Source organism: Carica papaya, chromosome 6 (genome assembly GCF_054855325.1).
Source record: "Carica papaya isolate Zhongbai chromosome 6, ASM5485532v1, whole genome shotgun sequence".
Taxonomy (NCBI): Eukaryota; Viridiplantae; Streptophyta; class Magnoliopsida; order Brassicales; family Caricaceae; genus Carica; species Carica papaya.
In genome coordinates, this window is record NC_142314.1 from 8,317,083 (window position 1) to 8,337,206 (window position 20,124).

A 20,124-nucleotide genomic window follows, 5' to 3' on the forward strand; every position below is an offset into this window, starting at 1 on the left:
AACAAAATACAATATAGTAAGCATTTTAGGAGGACCTTCACTAGTTTTTGAAGGAAGTTCAGATGGTGAACTATTCATAATCCTCTTATTGATCGAGATCTGTATCTTGGTCCTTTTGATCTGAAATAGTTAATGCAAGGGTGAGCTACACTAGCTAGTAAGAATATCACACTACTTACTGATATAGAAATTGAAAGTTGGTAAAAATCATAAAAATAATCAATGGAGCTCTTGATTTGAGTAAATTCATTTATTATAAAGAAAACCATTTATTGCATATATTTACTGTCGTGAGTTTTTCAAAATCGACCTATAGAGATAATAACTTGAATAACATCCAAATCTCATATTCAAGTGAGTAAGAACAATAACTTTTCCTTTTTTATTTGTCTACTGATATCCCTAGGCGCCTATAGGGATGTTTCACTACGCGTGAACCAATATATGACATTGTTAACTAACTGGCCGTCCCTATACCCCATTCGGTATGAGCTCCAAAAATACAATTTCTCAATACTCCGTCTGGTATGAGGGTGAATCGAGTCATCCCCATACCCTGTCCGGTATGAACGCCAAAAATACCATTCTTTGATTCTCCGTCTGGTATGAGGTAACGTTCACGGTAGGATTTCTAATGTACCTGGTCTATCCACCATCTCCTAAGATATCCAGTAAGGCTACCGTTTATTAATTCATGTGACCAAACAATTTTCTGTTTGCATATTAATTTTTAATTTTACAAATCAATCGTAAATTACGCAAGATAAGTAATATATATATATATATCAAGGAAGCACAACTGAATCGTTTAACTATTCTATAATATCATTATGTAGTTAAAACTATAAATTCAACAATCAATTACACAGGACAATAAATAAATGACTAACTGGTTTCGGCTCCATTAGTAACCTGTAATTATTCTCAAAGTTTTCTAAATTATACAAAGTACTACATTATCAATGATTAAGTTTCAATGTCATAACAAAGAATAAGGTGAGAGATTCTTACTCAAATCAGTGTCCGAAATACCAAACTTTCTACTGTGTCTACTGACGGTCCCCGGGTTTCCTGAATTTTTTTTACGGAGATTAAAACATGATTCACGTACCTAAAAATACCCCCAAAAATCTAAAATTAGTGTTAAAAATCTTTTTCAGCAAATTTTAAAATTCTGGCATCGCGGCACTGTCGTGCTTCGGTGATGGCAACGTCGCCCGCGGCAACGATTTGCCTCAGCCTGGTCGTTTTTGCATATTTCGACCAGTTTTATACACATCTCTATGAGAAAATATGTTAGGATGCCTTGGTTGGCCGAAAAAGTAAAAAAAAAAAAAAGAAATCTATCGGCAGTGGGATTTTTTGTTGCGGTTGTTCCACCAGCTCACCCTCACAGCTAGACAATTTTCTTTGGTCAACCTGTAGAAAACAGAACGGTGAACACAATAGTGGAAAAATTGCACGAAGCGAAAAACAAGAAGGGGTTCATCGGAGGAGGTTTCAGGTTTTGTTCATGGCGGCACCGCCAGGTGTTACTCGCGATTTTTGGCTCACCCGCTGTTCTTTTTGCTTTGGTTTGACCATGGAGGTGGTCGGAATCAAATTCCGAGCAGATATGAGAATTTTTATCTTTTTTGGCTGTCGGAGGTAGCTTCGGCGCGGTAGCGGTTGGCTCCCTTCTTCGGCGACTGGTTCTTCTTCTCCGATGGGAGGCTGGCGGCTAAGGTTTGGGTTCAGTGTGATGCGAAATATTTATACCCGTCTCGCGTAAATCTAAATCGTTTATTATGTTTGATCTCGACCGTCCGATCGTGTTTAAAGAGGAAATGAATCTGGACTGTTCATCGCGATTTGATTTCGACCGTCCAATCGCGTTTAAAAAAAGAATGAATTTAGATCGTTCATTACGTCTAATCGCGACCGTCCGATCGCGCCTGAGCATGGAACGGATCCGGACCGTCCATGCATGCAGGAACGCTTCTGGACCGACCGATCGCAAGGCATGCGGATCACCAGCGTGGCCTCCTCTATGGCACCGAGTCAGCGTACCTTACTACGCGGTATGCTCCGGTTCGTCAGAGTTGTTGACTGGGCGGTCCTACGTGATGCAATTTTTCTTAAGTGTGTTCTAACAACGAGTTTCTGAATTTTTTTTTAAAAATACCATCCGTACCCAAATTTTTACCTTTTTTTTTTCAAAATTATTTTTAATTTTATCATCAATTTATTTTTTTTCTATAATTTTACATTAAATTCAAATTTATTAATATGAACAAATAATTTTTATATATTTTTTTAAAGCTAAAATTAATTTCGGATCAAATTTCAGACTCAGTTATTACAGGCTATACTAATATGAACAAAATAAGTTTTAAGGTTTATACTCATAAATTGGATGAGGAAGAAAAAGGGTGGGTATGGCATTGTTTCTTACTGAATATATATATTTCGGTAACATTCTTTCTGCATCCAAAGAAATTTGGTACCCACGTGAATTAAAGTTAGTTTAATTCTTAATTTAACATCTCCAACATGTCATAATAGTGCTTGTGAAAATAAAAATAACTTCTTTTTATAACAGACAACAGTGCAAATTATGTTTTTAACCAAATTAATTTACTCAGCTCAGTTTTAAATTATAAAAAAGTTAAATATTTATTAAGTTAAGGTAATATTTTTAGTAATAATTTATACCATATAATTAAATATTTACAATACTTTTAGTTAAATATATAATAAAAAAGTAAAAATATTAATATATTCAGTTTTCCAGTCAATTTTAGTTATCAAATTTTGAAATAAAAATATAGAATAAAACCAATTTGGTATGCGATAAAGGCGAATGCACCAACCGCAGACCCAATTCTACTCATCCCTACCTGCTTGTTGCTGCTAAAAATGATCCCTTTTGATGGACTTCTCAAATCTTTACAGGTGATTCCTACCCGTGAAGAAAAGACCAAGTGTAGACCTCAATATTTCAGAACTAATTTCATTGTCATTCTGAACAGCATGAAATGTCAATGGTCCATCAGAAACTTAAATACTAATATGATTAAGCCATAAGCTGCTTCTATTCACCAATGTGAAACTAAGTTACCATGATCAAAACTTTATACCACCAGATTCCTATTGCTAAGAATAATATACAAAATTAGTTAGCGACTGCTGCACAGTCAGTCTCGTTCAGGAGCATCTCCAGAAACTCTTCTTGCGCTGAGGTTCCCAGCATATGACCATATCTTATCATAGTCGCCCGCAAATGGTTTTTCTATCTTCCATTCGGGCACCTCTTTAAGACCATTTCTCTTTAAGTTATGATTTTTGGTCGATCTTCCCGGACTTGCTCCAACAGGAGGTGAAGAGCAGAAAGTTGGTGTTGCAAATGGAGAGGCGTAAGGTGAGTGATGGATTGAAAATGGGCTAGGAGACATGCGCTTCTGGATCGGAAGACCACTCAAGCCTCCTCCCTTGCCGAACATGGGGATTGATTCTGCTGCAGCAGATCGCTTGACAGCATCATCCACATAAAGTACATCATCTATCCTAGCCATGATATTGAAGGCCAAGCTCTCCATCACTCTCGAGTAACTTTCTAGAATGGACTGCCCAACATCCTGCAATAATAAGAACAGTTTTAGCATATTTTGATCTGTAATTCCTTGGTCTCCCAATTCAGACTTCTTCTCTGATTCAATAACAATGAATTTTAAGGTGCATACAGTTGCTCATATGAAGAATGTCCAACAACATCAAAGCTTTAGATGGAATTTTCATCTTTATATCTCTCTTCTTAGACAAAAGAAAGTCTTGAAGAAAGAAAATCCTGAGAAGGATATTACAAGTTTATTAAACATAAAACTAGTAACCTTTGATGTTTAAACTAGTGTGATGCTGTAAATTGTTGCTCTACTTGAGAGACACAAGATCAAAGGTCAGTCTCACTTCTCTTCCCATTCCCAAAATCTTTAAAACTTCTGCCCTTCTTACATTATACAAAGCTCAATGGCATGCAAATTCACACACCATGCCTATTGTAAAGGGTTATTCTTCTTCTTCCCTAAAAAAGACATTTGAGATTGACGTACCTTGTTGAATTGAATCTTATTCATATCCAGTGCGGTCTGTGGTAGTCCAGGGAAACGAAGCCTAAGGCTATGTAAGAGGGTCTCAGCTCGCTGGGCCAGAGAATGATTCTTTTCAGAATCAGAAACAAGGCCTTTGACCTTGCCGCTCCATTTGTGCTTAACTTTCTTACGGTTTATGTGTTTTCTTTCATCTTTCAGCTTCCATACATGCACTGCTGCCTCAATCCAATTAGCAATTTCAAGTGTTTGATGTTCTGAGGACAAGTCAAGGCAATCAAGGAGACATTCTGCTGAGAATTGATCAGCAGTTATATAGCGGTAGATGACCTCTCCAAGACATGCTTTTCCACTCTGATGACAATGGGGCAAGAACTTCAATGAGGAGAAATGAGAAGAACTGACAGTTTAACTACACAATCAATAGAGGCAAACACGTCTACACTGCTCTAGATTTCAATAAGAAGTCAGTGAAATGTGTTTCTGTTGACCATTGTTTAACATTTTGAGGGTATCATGTACCAAAAATGCTCAAAGAAATGGTAACTGCCCCTATAGTGCATATTCATTAAAGTTAGTTAGCATATGTGGATTTAGAAACATGACTTCAAGAACTTCGCATGCAATTCAGAATACAAAACCTAAAAATACAGCAGCTAAACACCATCCGGTACCAAGTTACAACTTTAAGTGGGATATAAGGAGAATCATGCAGGCTATCTTTTTGAAGAACAAACTTAGACGATCTACCTATGATCCTACCAGATATGTTGGTAAACCTTATGCATTAACTATCTGTACTCTACAAATATGCGAACATTGCAGCAAATCAATTAGATCATAGACAAAAACAGAAAGCTTTGAACCAACAAATGAACATGTGCAAACTAATTTGATCCCCAGCTGAGTCAAGCACACGCATGATTAAAGAGGAGCAGAACCCCCTACCTTTGGCAGGGTCTCCAAATATGCAGCAGGAATTTCCATCTCCGCAAGAACACTACTATTAATAGCCATGGCCGCCTTTAATATCTGATTTGTGCAATCCTTGCATTGTTGTAGCTTCTTTCTTGCATCCTCTGACAACCCATTTGGTGGCACTTTGGGACATGGCAACCACCACTTTTCTTCCTGTCTGATTGAAGGCCTACCACTAGAAACTATTGGAAGTCCATCCCGATCACGATCACGATCACCATCCCCAACAATTATTCCCCGATCTACATACCAAAACTCGGTATCACAAAACCCATCAAGCATACCAATCAACATCGCATCTAGCTTCTTGAGGGCAGGCAGATTCACGTATAAATCCGACCGTGGCCTTGTCGCCATGACTTCATATGTTCCTCCACCAGGGAACTGTTGTATAGATGGTACAAGCTCAACAATTGAATCACTCACGCATAATAACCATTCCATTTCTCTGCGCCACATGGCCTTCTTTTGTGCTGCTAATGGTTCTAATCTCCACAGTTCTCCAAACACGGTTGCTGCCATTTAAACCGCAATCTAAATTTAGAAACCAAGAAAAATGGGAAATGTACATATACATGCTTTTGCATGCAAATATACACAAATAAAGGAGGGAATACCAACATATATGAATTTAGAAAGAGCTAAGAAAAAGGGCGCGCTAACCGGAGAGATTTGTGATTGCATTTGAGATTGCCAGTGCAGTACAGACTCCTTTTCCACCACCAGACATGTCCTCTCCCAAAAGAAGCTTAGCAAATCTCTCTTTCATCATTTCAACTTCTACAAATTAAAAAAGATAATTTCGGAATCGTAAAAATGGGAATATGGTCAATGAAGCAGTAAACATAAAGATTTCTTTTACCTAGAACAAATTTAGAAAACGGATGTGGCGTCATCAACAAGGTCTGGTATGAGATTTTCAGTTCTTCTTCTTTAGAATTTCAAAGATTCAGTAAAGTTGAGTTTCTACATTTTCGAGCAAGTACTTAAGGAAACACAGGATTATCTTTCTTTAAAAAAATTCTTTACCTAAGCAGTTTTATAGAAGTTAATCACACACCATTAAGCATAAAAGTATGCGTTCTTCATTGTTGAACACCAAAATTGACCCAAAAAGCACAAATCTTCCCAAAAAAAGTTTTAGTTAAAATAAAAATAGTAACAAAATCACTACCTGACAAATCTGTTTCCCGTTTCTCCGGCTTCTCGTCCCAAACCACCACATCTTTCCCTCCTATCACGGGCAGCATCACCGGCGCAGGGAAGCGGAAACCAGCCGTAACGGGCCGTGGAGATGACGTCATGGAACTCGAGGCCCCCTCTCCATCGAAACGCCGGCACGAGAAGCTGCTGCAACTCTCCGACTCGCTAATATCAGCACTGGGGCTATAACTTCCGTACCTCTCGCTCTGCTGGTCAGAGCCGTCCTCCGACGACACACTCCCCATCTAATGAAGATCTGACGACTAAAAACACCTCAGGCACACATTCGTTGCTCTGAAAACTAATGTATCAGATCAAAGGATGAAGACCAGCCTCGCGTGCGTGAGAAACAGAGAAGAGAGAGAGAGAGAGAGAGAGAGAGAGAGAGAATGGGAGAATGCAGAGAAACAAAAGAATGTGGTATGATACTTGCGATGGTTATGATTGATAAAGCAAAAGGGATAAAGCCTCACTCTCTCTTTCTCTGGTTTACTCACATTATACTTTTCAGTTCTCTCTCTATACGTATATGTGTATTTATGGATTCTCTTTCACCTTTATCTCTCTCTCACACTGTCTCATACACACATATACACACTCTCTCCGCAGTTCCAATTTCTACTGATACTGATGATGATGGTGGGGCGAAGAAAAAAAGCGAAAGTGACGCCGTTTGCAGTGGTTTGTCTTTCCGTTGACAAGCTTCGTTAAAGAACCCGACACGGGCCTTTACCCCTGGGCCCACTCGTACCCCTCTTAACTTATTACCATCTTGGCAGTTTCTATGACGTGGATGAATACTAGAGTTTTTGCTAGCACAATGGAAGGGGCCCCACTTGGTTCGAGCCGTTGGATTTTGGAAGGACTTGGGAGGGAATAGTGTGCCAAGGAGACTAAGCGGCGGTTAATTTTTGCCGCGAGGGGGAAGTAAGGAGTTTGCTATGGTGTGGGCGTCCTTAATTTACATGTTGTAGACTCCCTTCCCCAGACGTCTGATTGATGGAATTTTTTAAGTTATCATTTTCGGTTAGGTCAAGTGGAGAGATAATTAATTGCGATCTCAGCCGTCGTCGCAATATTGGGACCCGAGTGAAATGGAGGGTCCAGATCTGATGAAGGGAGTAGAATCCTCTAGCGGCCAAAAGCCTGTCATTGTGTGGAGAAGAAGCATTTATTGTCGGATATTGCAATCGTACGGCGGATAATACGTTATCCACGTTTCTCCGGTATTGCCCGATTGGTGCAAAGACTTTTGTATATAACATAATACGTGTCAGTTAATGATTGGATAATTTTTTCGAAACAGATTATATTTCCGTCTGAATAATAATGGGATGATATAATAATGGGGGGTTAGAATTGAATAGTGAAGTGAATGATGAGCAATAAAAGCATTTAAGTAGTGCTTTGTTGACGAGAGGTCACAATCATCTTGTTGAAATAAATCAGAGCCGTCGAAATGGGACCCGCAAGGTGCGTGATTGATGAGGGAAGGGAAGACTACGATAGAGTTCCACGCACGTGATCCAACCTGCAGCTGCAAAACAATAGGGTGGCTTGTCGGGTCCCCAACAAATGATAGCCTTTGTGTTGAAGGCAAACAAAGAAAAAGGAAGTTTGTTGCGCATTTCCTACATGGGAAATTTTTAGGTAGGATAGATTAATCACAAATCAATTGAATCCAGGCCGTTGATGTGCGGGGACCACTAAAAAGAATGAGATTAAAATTTTAATTGAAGAACACATATTAGTAATTTACTTGTGTAAAAATAAAAATAAAAGGGCTTTGCAATCCCGAGGAAGTTATTATTGTTTTAGTGATGGATGAGGGAGATCCGGTAAGTTGATGCGAACTTTCCCACCTCTTGTAGAGTTGTAGCCAAGATGGGTGTTGGGGGCGGGGTCTCCCACAATGGCTGATGATTACACCGTTCATGCTCGTGAGATAAAGAAAGTCCAGGACAAATAAAAAAAGAAAAAAAAAAAAAAAAAAAAAAGAAAAGGAAAAGCATGTCTGGATTAGTACTATGTAACGAATAAATGTTAAAAAAATATAAATTATTATTTTAATGGGTGTATAAAACATTTTTCCATATATAAAATAAGTTACATGTGAAAATTTAATGGGTCTACCAGTGAGTTTAGGTGCAAATGAACATTTTTGGGCCTGCCCTCTTTCGGGGCACATATATGTGAATTTTATGGCCCATTTGTAGCTAACTGGGCCTTCATACTCTGTTGCCGGGATAAATGGTCACAATTCTTTAATATATAATATTTAATTATTATTATTATAACATTAACATATCAATAGATTAAGTTATTCATATTTTTAATTTTTTAAACATTTGTTTGAAATTCACTATACTTTTATAATCATAATTTATTTTCAGATATCAAAATTATAAAAATGTTTAATTTTAAGCAAACACAAATTCGATTAAACTAAATTTCAAATCTAAATTCCTGTAATTTTTTTTTTTAATTTGTTTGTCATACTTTAATTTTTTTTTAAAAAATTGTATATGGTGTAACTCATCCGACTTCTTGTTTCGGTTAGCAACCTCGGGAGTCTGCAGCAAGTTGATATATTCTCTCCAGAAAGACAGAAGACTGGAGTTCATATATCATCAGGGCTTCAACTCAAGCTGTATAATTACCAGGCAGACAAAATTATCGACAATCTTTTGATCGCAACCAGCAAAAATGCCGAAGAAGATGGGAGTAAACAGCAAAGCTGAGGCCGCTAGGGAGCGGAAGAGCGCTGTCGAAGCCGAGCGCAAGGCGCGGGAGGCTCGCGACAAGGAAGACCAGTACTGGCGTGAAGCCGAGGGCAACAGATCCAAAGCCACCAAGAAACGAGAGGAAGAAGCGGAGAAGAAGGCTGAGTCCGCCGCGCGCCGCGCTGAGGCTCGTCGGTTGGCAGAGATGGAGGAGAAGGAGATCGAGAAATCCATGAAGAAGCCCGACAAGAAGGCGAACCGCGTGTCGATCCCCGTTCCAAAGGTAACCGAGGCGGAGCTCAGGAAGCGCCGGGAGGAGGAGCAAGCCGCCCTTGCCGCTAAAGCCGAGGAGGCAAACCGGCGCCAGAACCGCATGGCCGCCGAGGAAGAGTACGAGAAGATGGTTGTCGTCACCAATACGAATCGGGACGATTCGATTATCGAGGCGAGGAGCGTAGAGGAGGCGATTGCGCGGATGAGCGTGGCAGATACCCTGCCTGCTGATAAGCATCCGGAACGGCGCCTCAAGGCGTCGTTTAAGGTGATTTCGAGTGTCCTTGGCCATAAACTCTTCGAACTTCTTTTAATCTTTGTTTCTTTGAATTAGCACCTCATATTATAGGATTTCTGGAATTTGGCGATAAACTTGAAGTTCTTTGCATACATAATTCTATTGGGAGTGTGAATTGATTGTCGATTCACAGTTTGTTACATGGTTGTTTCTTCAAGGGTGCCTTAGTGATCGTTGCCTGTTTCTACATATTTCTAGGTCGACATGTGTGTTTCAGCGCCTGGGAAAGCAATAAGAAATACTGTGAGTCGTTTTTCTTGGGAAAGTTAGGGGCATTAGGCCCTTGAGTGTGGTGAAGTGTGGGAGATTGATGGCTAGAAATGAAGTATGTTCATGAATGAAGCCATTGGTATCATTTTATTGGATAAGGCTCACACTATTGGGTGACAAGTCTAAGGCTATTGTTGGGACAATAAACTTGATCTGTGGAATTCATTTGTAGATTTAAATTTATCTAATGAAGAGACGATGGAAAATCCTTCATAAAATGGTAAAAACTCAGTTTACAGAGAATTCTAAATGGAATTGAAACAATAACTGCCAAGTTTCTTTAGTTTTGGTCGAATTTGGAGTATCTTGGTTTAATTTTACTTGAACGTTTGTAGGATGTGAAATTTTATGGAAGGTTTAATTCGTCCTAATGTGGACTACTAAATAATTCTACAACTACAGCATACTGTTTCACATGTAGACATAGTGTTACATCCTCGAATGGTAAGGTATCATGACGTGTGTCACTTCCTTTTGTATCCATTTTCCCAGTTGGACCATGTAGTTGCAATCGCGATTATTTTCTTGCTCCTTATACAAAATTAAGGCGAGAAAGTGTCAGCACTTGCCACCCAAGATGTGCAGGTGCAGAGCAAGGGCAGGGTAGCTAGTTAGAAAGTAGTTTAGAAGTTGTCTTCATGTTTATGTATGTGTAGATCATAGATGTTTTTGGTTGAACTTTCTTCTGAAGTGTTAAATCTTTTATATGACATGTTAATTTGTTCTTAGAGAGATGTTTTATATGGTTTATGGTATTGGAAATAATTCCATTTTTAATGCTCTAATGCTATATGGTGTGACTGCAATTCTGTTGCATCTTATTTGACCACTGGGACAGCAGGTCTCAATTTTTCTAGCTTACCTTAATTCTTATAACCAGCCACTCAAAGAGTTCTCTCTATTGCGGATTGTGTCTCTTCTTTCCCTTTTAGTGCTGTTTGTGCATTGAACTCTTATGAACATATGTAGGCTTTTGAAGAAGCTGAGCTACCCAGGCTGAAGGAAGAGAAACCTGGCCTTACTCACAACCAGTACAAGGACATGATTTGGAAACTGTGGAAAAAATCTCCAGATAATCCATTAAATCAGGTAGGCAGAACTTGCCTCAGTTTTCATCAGTTTTCAGAAATGGTTTCTGAGAAAATTCAAATTTCATGCTGCATTTGAGATACTTGCATTATGAATGCAATACTTTGGCTATATCAGTCAACAAGATATTATTTCCTAATCAAGATGTAATGGTCTGATATACTATTTCGTGTATGTGCAGGTTGCTGAATGAACGCTGCTACATATTCAAACTAGAAACCAAGCAAAGTCTTTTGGGAAATATTGTTGAAAACTGCTGCAGTTTCATGTTTCTTGGCGCACTTAATGTTCGAAAACATAAATGCAGTGGACGGTATACTGTTTATGGCATAGGCTTAGCTCAATAAAACCTAAATGGATCGGCCACATAATTTTTGTGTCCATCTAAGTCCTGTGTATCGCATCCTTTATTTATTATTTTGCTTGAAAGGCATGAAAAACACTCTTATGTACATGGAAGGAGTTACCCTTGGCATGATATAAAGCATTGGCGGGTAGGTTTCTGTGTTTTCCATGAAAAACTTTTCAGAAGCATTGATTAGATCAGCGTGTGTTTAAGGAGCATGAGATAAATTACTGTTGCCTGTTTAAGAATTGACCAAGTTTTGGGTGTGTGAGTCGCTTCAACTTGATATTACATGTGGGAAAATCATTGATTAAGCAGTTCGGGAACAATGTGTTTGAAACACTTTTTTTGCACTTGTCATTGTGGCTCTTTTTAGCTATTCTTTTGGAGGATAGTGTAGGTGCCAATCAGTTGCGCCTCATCAGATAGAAATTTGGTTAACTTTCTTCTCTATCTCGGACTCTGTGCTCAGGGTCGCTGATTTTTGGATATTAATTAGACTGAAGTTTTCTACTTACAGAAAATTGTAGCGTAATTTCTTATTCAATTTATCATGTCAATAACATGATCCTCAGACATTTATAGGCCGATAGAGGGGGTTATGTTATAAATCGTGAAAATTTACGTCTGTCTATTACGTTCTTGAAGATATTGTTGAACTTTTATTTCTTTAAATTTGGATGTATATTTATATGTAAAAATATAGTTGAAAGTAGAAATTACATTTGAAAAATAACAACTACATGTTATATTAGTTTGAAAAAAGAAAAGAACAAGTTATTTCCAAATTCAAAGAATTTTTGGCTGTCGGTTTCAGATTTTGCTCTTATTTCTGATAACAATATAATCTGTGCGCACAAAGAATGAACACATTTAAAAAATGAAAACTCAGATACTGTTTTCTGCCACTTATGGCCTAAATATTCGAGTAATTTGAAAAGTTGATATGAAATTTCCAATGAACTAAATATAAACTCAAACCCAAAGCCACCCTAACATGGAAGGAAAGAAAAAAACTAAATCTAAAGCAAAACAATAGTGTGATTGCAGCTCATGCTCAAGATCAAAAGGACGAGTCCTTCTATTTCAACAGTTTCAATATTCACGAAGACATCTGCAGCTCCAGAAAGATTGACATCCTTGTAAAAGTCTGTACAGGAGACTCTTATATTGATAAATTGTCCAATCAAGTAAGACTCGGCCATGCAGCAATGCTTGCTCTTGGCTGCAGCATTTCAGAATAATGAACATGATAAACTGAAACTCTTCTTTCTGTCTCTGCTTCTCATTTCCCTCTTGTTGTATGGTTAACACTCTTGCAGGCTTAAATATTCAGTTCTGATAAGCTTCCTTAATGGGTTGCCTCCTACTTGCACATTTGTAGATATAAACTGTGCTGGAAGAGTTGCAATCCGGGTTCAAGATACTTTTCCCCAAGGCTCCACAGGTCTATTAGCCCTTCAATCTGCAGTTATCTGCCAAAATCAAGTGTTTAAATCAATCTGTAATTACCCATCAGCTGAGCAAATCATTGACTGAGCCTTCTTTCTCATCATCATCATTATCAACACAACATGCTATAAACTCAGAATACAGCAGACCCAAGAAAGCACAGCAGGTTCCAAATTCCTTTCCTGAAAACTTGTTTCAAACGCTAGCACTAGCAGTGGCAGAGAGGTCTGGCAGGCATTTCTTGACAAGAGAGTTGAGTTCTGACACTAACAATTTTAGTCCTCAAATGGTGATTGGAGAAGAGGGACATAGCAAGTGGTTTCCAGCCAAGCCTGAGGATGGTCGAGCTGCTGCTGTCAAAGTGCTCAAAGCTCAAGAATCATTAACAAAGGAGTTTCTCCGAGAAGTAAAGAAATTGTCCCTACAAAGCATGATAATTTAGCTCAGATGATTGGATATTGTGACAGAAAGGATGTGTATGCAATTGTGTCTAATCTGCTAAAGGAAACTTGAAGCAGAATTTGGCCCAAGTCAAGTAACGGCCAAGAGTGTTGCCTTAGGTATGGCCAAGGCATTAGATTTTCTTCATCAGGGTTGTGACCCTCCAATAATTCATAGAGAAATGAATTGATCCAACATTCTCCTCTCTGACATTTGCAGACCAGAAGTAAGCTCTATCTGTTAATCTCTGCTGAACTAATGGGATTTAATTTGTCTTTTGGTTTTCTCTTGGCACGAAATTGAATGAGAATTGAACCAAATGGAACCCACATTAATTTGAGCAATCTATCATGGCTGACCAAATGCTACAATATATATATATGATTCTAGTTTTACACAAGCTTACATGCTTAGAAAAATTGTCTATTTGATCACTTTCTTAGCTGTCCGATTTTGGAGTTGCAGTTGTACTTCGCCAGTCTAGCAAGTTTCAATCACAAAGCTAATCAAGGTCGTTGTAAACTTTGGGTACCTGGCTCCAGAATACATGAGTATCTTGACGTTGATGAGAAGATAGAAATGTACTCGTTTGATGTTGGTGCTTCTGGAACTCATTGCAGCTAACTAGCAAATTCTGTCAAGCAAGTCAATTCACAAAAGCTTAGTACTTTTGGGTGATAGAATAGATAACCAGACATTGGACTTTTCCTGATATGAAATTTCTAGAGCTTCAAAAATCTGTAATCTGACTAACTTTGCAGGCAAAGCCTTTACTTCACTGTGATATATTTGATCACCTAATTGATCCTTCATTGAGTAAATGCCACAAGGAAGAGATGCAGAAGATCTCCTTGTTGGGATAAAGTAATAGATATCAAGAATAAATATGTAATTAATTGTATTGCTTGCTTAGCAGTGGTCGACCAAGAAAAGTTGATAGGAGCCAAAAATCTTGTTTCATCACTGTAGAGGGTAACAGCTGCCAACTTAGAAGTAACCTGTATAGGATGGACTAAATCTCAGAAAAAGTACTCATTGTGATTCGAGCAGAAGTTTTCATCTGGACTACAAAATGATTGAGCATTCAGTATTCCAATCCCACAACATTTTTCTTCGCCTCTGTAAAAATCTGAGGAATTAAGAGGAATTTGTTAATAGTTTGATCATATTTAAAGCCAATAAACTGCAGAAGCAGAACTAGAGAGCTAGGCTATTTCCGTTCTTCTGCTATGACTATTTTCAGAGAAAGAACAGCTTACTGAATGATACAGGGTAATCTATCACTTTAATTGCCATCTCATATGCATTTCCCTTTTCCCACGCAGTATTTTAATGGATACTAGCACTGTAATATCCTTATCCCTGTGAAAAATGTGATAGGCTTCCTATAAAGATTTAACTTGTACTTATAGCAAATTACTTGACTTCTATTTTGATAAACATTTGTGTTCTTGACTTGTTAATTAAGATTTTCCTTATTATATATTTATATTAAGATGCATGTATGTTTAGATTAGATACATGAATTTTAAGGTACATGTAAATACATGTATGTAATTGTTTACCATATGCATGTATCTTCTTTTCTATATAAACCCTTTTTGTCTTTTGAACATAATATAACAAGTTAAGTTTTTATCTACACTTTCTCCTTCCTAAATGTATCTATCATGACCTAAGAAGTTGTTATGCCAGTTGACTTTGAATTTATTTTTTTTGCTGAGTAGGTCATAACATTGTATATCTTTTGGTATTTTTATTTTTGTTATTATTCTTGAAGTTTTGAGTGAATTTTAGTTTTACCTCTTATGGTTTGAAGTTCTTTAATTTGAGATCTTGTGATTCTTTTTATCAATTCACTACCTTACAATTTATATGTTAATCAGCAAGCATCACTTAAGTTTCTTTGACTCTTTTATTTTCATGATGAAATGAGTTTGATTATCGTTTAAATCAAGAGGTTGCAAGTTGCCGAGAAAAAAAAAAAAAAAAAAAAAAAAAAAAAACCACAAGGTTTCAAATTGGAAAACCTTAAACCATACATGATAAAATTGAAATTTCTCTTTTAACTTTTTTTTTTTTGGTGTTGTTCCCCTTTGTAGTTACTTATGGTATATCTGCATTGCGGTTTAGTGCAGTGTATTTTATTACGATTTATTTAATCACATTTTCAAAAATTACAGTGTATTAAGCATAATAAATAGGTTGACAAAAAGATCAGGGCAGCAGATGAAAAAAGTTGAGCTTATTATGGGTAGATATAAAAAATATCATAAGAATATATGAAAGGATTCAACTGTTATTAGATACAAGCCAAGTACAAATTTTTTTCAAGAAAAAGAATGATACTTAAAGAAGCCTGAGTTTAGCCTCTAATCTGTGGTGAGTTTTGATCTTTATACTTATGCATATATATAATAATATCACAATACTTTAGCAGCAATCAAATTCTGTTTATGGAGACCTAGTGTGTTTGCCTTTAGCCCTTCCACATAGCAGGGCATTCTTTGGAATTGGATACTCATCCCTAACCGATTTCACTGGAGTATAAACTCGAAGATAGAATTGCTGTCCCAGGTATTGTCTTGCCCAGAATTCACTCCTTACGTTCCACATCCCGACATTGTCAAGTGCCATGTAAATTGCAGTCCATGACTTTGGATACACCTGAATATACCAACAACCATATTAACTTCTTCTTCAAGTAAATCATTTAGTCATTCAAATACTGGAGATGAATTTTGAACTTGTCTAACCTGAGTAGTGCAACGGGACACAGCGTCTCTAAGATTGTACTCTGAACGGCTGGCCGGTGTCCACACTCCTCCATTCATCCTGCTCACACAATGATTCACATCATTCATGATTATATACATTACACATATATGTAAAACAATGTATATAGAATGTGGATTTTTATATACCCGACAACCCAGAAGGAGTATCCATCAATATGATAGGACTGGATAATGTTTTCATGGTTTTGAAATACAATCTCGACAAAGGCTCTGTAATCAGCTCCCATGACTGATGTATCAAGTCTGATATTCCGGCCACCGGTGGGAATATCGGGGATACTTCCAACTCGGAAAACACCGCTGATGTTGAAGTAGTCTGCAAGCTTGAGGGGTGTATCAGCTTGTACAAAAGATACTCCATTAATTGCATATCTTTGCCGGCGGTTCACCTGCCCTGCAGAGCTCTCAAGCTTGATTGTTCTTGAAATATTAATCATACCATAGTGGTATGAACCCTGTGGATTCGGTCTTGGTCCGCTTGCTGTTAAATTAGTCCTGCAAATTTTAAAACACGATCCGTCAGAAAACATTACATTTGTTTTAAGCTGCATGAAACTGGTTTTGATTATTTAATTTTACCTACCTGATAGAACGAGCTTGGTTTATAGACCAATCAATTTGAGTGGTTGGTCCGCCGGGGATTGGACCGGATACCGGACGGGCCGAGTTGCTATAGTGAAGGGTGGCGGTTGTGGTGAGGACTTTGCGGGTGAACCGGGTTGAGGCTACCACGTAGTAATCCTGTGCGGGCTGGTCCATGGTAACTAGCACTGAAACGGACTGGCCCACATGGACATCAATGGATGAATAGGAGGTTTGTACTGTGTGGGTCCCTTCAACTTCAACCAGTTTCATTTGGTGACCTTGAATCCGAAAATTGAGTGAATTTTGCAGCCCAACATTTGAGATTCTAAACCTGTACGTTTTTCCTGCAAATTTCATTTAATTTTACCATTAAAATTTATAAACTACTTTCAAAATTGACAAGGAGTAGTAAGATTTATCTTAAAGTACCTTGTTCAACAGTAAAAGAAGCCTTATTCGTAGTAGTTCCGCGACCATTGATCAAGACTCCGTCAGGAAAAGGAAGTCTATGACCTCGGTCTAGCAATGTCTTCAAGACCTGAAACAAATAGAACGCATTAGTACCTTTACATTTTTTAAAAGTCGTATAAAAATTTGTAACGCCAGATATTGATAGGTTGAATTACGTACGGAGTGATCGTGTTGGTACCAATCTCCGATGAGAAGGGTGAAATCTCCAGCTGGTTCGGGGAAGGGAACGGGAATTCGAGGCCTGCTGAGGATCTTAATCCCACCAAAACCACCGGCAGACTTGTGGAAAGCAAGAGATGGGAAGTAGTAGAAGCTACCTATTTGATCTTTGACCTGTAAAATATAAGTGAAGTTTTTGCCTGGAGGAATTGGACAGGTGGTGCCGGACACTCCATCTTCAAATGAATTCCTCCTCTGCTGAACCCCATTCCTGTTAATTACAATCAAAACATAAATTACTTAAAATTAATTAAATAAGAAAGTTTTTTTTTTTTTTTTTTTTTAATCAGAAAAGAAAAAAAAAAGGGGGTAATTAATAAAATAGGGCAATCCCCGTGACCAATCACTTGTTTTTTTTTTAATTAAAAAGTCAAAGTCCTATTTAAATTTGTAAGATTAGACAAGTGTATCAGGAGAATGTTGGGAACTTGATTGAGGATTGACAAAAAAAAAAAAAAAAAAAAAAAGTGTCAGAAAAGTACATGCGTAAAGATGCTTGTCGTTTTACATTACGTGAATGATAAAACGCAAATCATTTTATTCTCGCTTATACGACAAGAAAATCCAATTACATGTCCATGTTTTATTGCATGATTCCATTCCGTCCCAATCCAACTACTGTTTTATCAAAACTATATTTAAATGGTCACAAAACTTTTTTTATTTTTGTTTTACTTTTTTACTTTTAAACTATAAAAATTTTAATGTGCTGAATACATTAATTTTTATTGACCATAATTATTACATTTTGAGTAAAAAGTCTTCCGACCATATTTTGAGTAAAATATATACGTGGTTATTTTCCAAAGCAGTTTGAAATTTACTCGTGCAATCTAAATAATTAAAAATTCGATTTCTAAAAGCATAATAACCAAACAACTAGATCAAGCTAATTAATTACCATGATAAAAGAAAAGGCTCATTCAAGCTGTTGTGCACGTTAATGATGAGATTATCGTTCGTAACAGAGTAGATATCAGGCCCTGGAAATTGTCCATTGATAAGAATTCCCTGTAATCAACCACGTATTAACCAACAAATATTAATCAACCATATATATATAAACACATTAATTAAAACAAAAAAGAGAAGAATCACATTAATTTCGATACCCGTTGACGGAGGCCGAGTGGATAGATATCACCGTAGGTGACATTCCAGGTGAAGAATCTGTAAGGATCTTCTGCTCCGACAATCGCCAACACCATGAAAATCGCAGATAAGCGCCATAAGCTTGCAGACCTGATGAGCACCATTGCTGATATATATAAAAAACCAGAAGAAGACGATGAAGAATAAGATGATCTTATGGAGTGATCTACTGTAAGAAAAAACAATGGTGGAGTGGAGATAAATAGGGATGGAGAGAGAGACTTGAATGTTGTTTTTATAGTGTACCGGTAACTGAATGGTCTAACGTAGACTGATGGCGTATTTAAAGAATTATTAAAAAATAATAATAATTAATTACACGAAATAATATTTTTTTTGTTACTAAAATAAACGCGTGAGTAATATTACAGAAAAGGAAACTTGTATACAAAAGAGGAAGTTGGAGAGAGAGTGGGTGTTTTGCCGCGTCCGTGAGGCAGCAAATCTGCTATGTAACAGCTGACTGGTTATCAAAGGTAATGCCAGTGTGTAATCTGATAAACAAGATCGTGACACGTGGATTTAACGATGATGGATTTAGAGTTTCAATACTGGACCGCGGAAAGATGTTTAGTACACAAAGGTGATGAGCTGGAGCGAAGGTGTAATCTCCGTGATTACTGACGCGACACACGGAATCCCCATGTGCACATTTCCTCCTCGGCCTCCTTTTGGTGACTCGCCCCAATCAACGCCTGGTAATGTTTCTCTTCCTGGCCCCATCAGTGATCGACGGTCAAGGCTGTACAAAAGGGTTTATACTTCGTACGCGGAGATTAAATAAAATAATAATAAATTGGTTAAATTTGTCATACGTGCTAATTGATGGAAAATAAATAATAATATAATATTTGCTTTGTTTTATATTACAAAATGGTTTTGTTTTTTTAGTGTACTGCTGAATCTTACATGGTGGGAAAGTGCATCCATTTTCAGTGGACTTTCTAAGCTTTTCAGTGTATGCATTTTTATATCTATGTATATGGAAATACATGTGCATTGACTTGATGAATATAAATTAGCTGTAAACATTGGAGTTTTATATCTCACACTTCATCCTAAAAAATGCATTATCTTTTTATAACATAAGTTGTCAATTGAAATTTATTTAAAAAATAAAATATTGAAAACAGATGGCAATGTGCCAAATTAAAAGAAATATATATATATATATATATATAAGTATGACCGAGGGAGCTGCATGTCATTGATGACATGTGTCCTAGTATTATTATTTTTTTTAAAAAAAAAAATAAGTTTCTTCTAAAAATATAAATAGAGGAATTTAAATTCTATTATAATTTAAGTAAGATAATTAAATATTGATATAATTAATTATAAGCATGATTTAGAAATCTAATAATGATATAATTTTGTGAATAAATCAATTGGCTTTCATCCCTAAAAATTATTTTATTTTTAAAAACTTTTTGAGAAAAATATTTTTATTTAAAATAAATGTGCTGACTTTTTTTTTACTTCCAATATTTAAAAGTTTTTGGTAAATCGAATATCCATGGCTTGTTTTTTCATTGGTTTAAATAAAATTATTTTTGTAATTATTGTGTAAATGTAGGGTTTGGTAAAAGTTAATATTTTATGTTTACTACTGAAAATTAAAAAAAAAATTAAACAGGAGGAAAATACAAAAAACAAATTAGTATATCAATTTTCTTTTCTTTTTTTGGGAATAAATTTGTCCCAATCTATTAGCTTTAAAAATATATTCAAAGACTAAAAA

General features: G+C 36.9%; 3 protein-coding genes and 1 long non-coding RNA gene across 7 annotated transcripts; 1 reads left to right on the forward strand and 3 right to left on the reverse strand.

Moving 5' to 3' along the window:
• Positions 1-2,966: 2,966 nt before the first annotated feature.
• On the reverse strand, positions 2,967-6,867 carry ROPGEF1 (rho guanyl-nucleotide exchange factor 1). 2 transcript variants are annotated; one of them, XM_022048036.2, is made up of 5 exons: positions 6,238-6,867; positions 5,727-5,840; positions 5,034-5,578; positions 4,089-4,439; positions 2,967-3,617 (listed from the first exon to the last, which is right to left on the reverse strand). In XM_022048036.2, exons 1-5 carry the CDS (start codon positions 6,509-6,511, stop codon positions 3,177-3,179), a joined length of 1,725 nt encoding a protein of 574 aa, XP_021903728.1. In that variant the 5' UTR covers positions 6,512-6,867; the 3' UTR covers positions 2,967-3,176. The 2 variants fall into 2 exon arrangements, with proteins under 2 accessions (XP_021903728.1, XP_021903727.1); XM_022048035.2 differs by having other exon boundaries at positions 5,727-5,843; positions 6,238-6,864.
• A 1,897-nt stretch (positions 6,868-8,764) lies between these two features.
• Positions 8,765-11,440, forward strand: LOC110819045 (coiled-coil protein). 2 transcript variants are annotated; one of them, XM_022048128.2, is made up of 3 exons: positions 8,782-9,530; positions 10,800-10,919; positions 11,101-11,440. In XM_022048128.2, exons 1-3 carry the CDS (start codon positions 8,973-8,975, stop codon positions 11,110-11,112), a joined length of 690 nt encoding a protein of 229 aa, XP_021903820.2. In that variant the 5' UTR covers positions 8,782-8,972; the 3' UTR covers positions 11,113-11,440. The 2 variants fall into 2 exon arrangements, with proteins under 2 accessions (XP_088079029.1, XP_021903820.2); XM_088222903.1 differs by lacking the exons at positions 10,800-10,919; positions 11,101-11,440 and adding an exon at positions 9,759-10,085 and having other exon boundaries at positions 8,765-9,530.
• A 643-nt stretch (positions 11,441-12,083) lies between these two features.
• LOC110818924 (uncharacterized) lies at positions 12,084-14,597 on the reverse strand. 2 transcript variants are annotated; one of them, XR_015821645.1, is made up of 3 exons: positions 14,418-14,556; positions 13,565-14,287; positions 12,084-13,138 (listed from the first exon to the last, which is right to left on the reverse strand). It is a non-coding gene; the product is annotated as an uncharacterized LOC110818924 (long non-coding RNA). The 2 variants fall into 2 exon arrangements; XR_002540555.2 differs by having other exon boundaries at positions 12,084-14,287; positions 14,418-14,597.
• Positions 14,598-15,437: 840 nt separating this feature from the next.
• SKS9 (SKU5 similar 9) lies at positions 15,438-18,642 on the reverse strand. The gene is made up of 8 exons (XM_088222901.1): positions 18,344-18,642; positions 18,133-18,242; positions 17,172-17,442; positions 16,971-17,079; positions 16,540-16,885; positions 16,083-16,451; positions 15,915-15,993; positions 15,438-15,825 (listed from the first exon to the last, which is right to left on the reverse strand). Exons 1-8 carry the CDS (start codon positions 18,485-18,487, stop codon positions 15,613-15,615), a joined length of 1,641 nt encoding a protein of 546 aa, XP_088079027.1. The 5' UTR covers positions 18,488-18,642; the 3' UTR covers positions 15,438-15,612.
• Between the last annotated feature and the right edge of the window lie 1,482 nt (positions 18,643-20,124).

What these genes read in the sequence shown, in the direction of transcription:
- ROPGEF1 (XM_022048035.2), bottom strand. Translation starts at nt 6,511, where the DNA reads ATGGGGAGTGTGTCGTCGGAGGACGGCTCTGACCAGCAGAGCGAGAGG. An exon ending in TGCAATCACAAATCTCTCCG is followed by an intron (nt 5,579 to 5,726) that starts GTTAGCGCGCCC and finishes TTTAAATGGCAG; the next exon opens with CAACCGTGTTTGGAGAACTG. An exon ending in ATTTGGAGACCCTGCCAAAG is followed by an intron (nt 4,440 to 5,033) that starts GTAGGGGGTTCT and finishes CATTGTCATCAG; the next exon opens with AGTGGAAAAGCATGTCTTGG.
- LOC110819045 (XM_022048128.2), top strand. Translation starts at nt 8,973, where the DNA reads ATGCCGAAGAAGATGGGAGTAAACAGCAAAGCTGAGGCCGCTAGGGAG. An exon ending in GCCTCAAGGCGTCGTTTAAG is followed by an intron (nt 9,531 to 10,799) that starts GTGATTTCGAGT and finishes GAACATATGTAG; the next exon opens with GCTTTTGAAGAAGCTGAGCT.
- SKS9 (XM_088222901.1), bottom strand. Translation starts at nt 18,487, where the DNA reads ATGGTGCTCATCAGGTCTGCAAGCTTATGGCGCTTATCTGCGATTTTC. An exon ending in GGTACCAACACGATCACTCC is followed by an intron (nt 17,080 to 17,171) that starts GTACGTAATTCA and finishes TATTTGTTTCAG; the next exon opens with GTCTTGAAGACATTGCTAGA. An exon ending in TGTCCCGTTGCACTACTCAG is followed by an intron (nt 15,826 to 15,914) that starts GTTAGACAAGTT and finishes TGGTATATTCAG; the next exon opens with GTGTATCCAAAGTCATGGAC.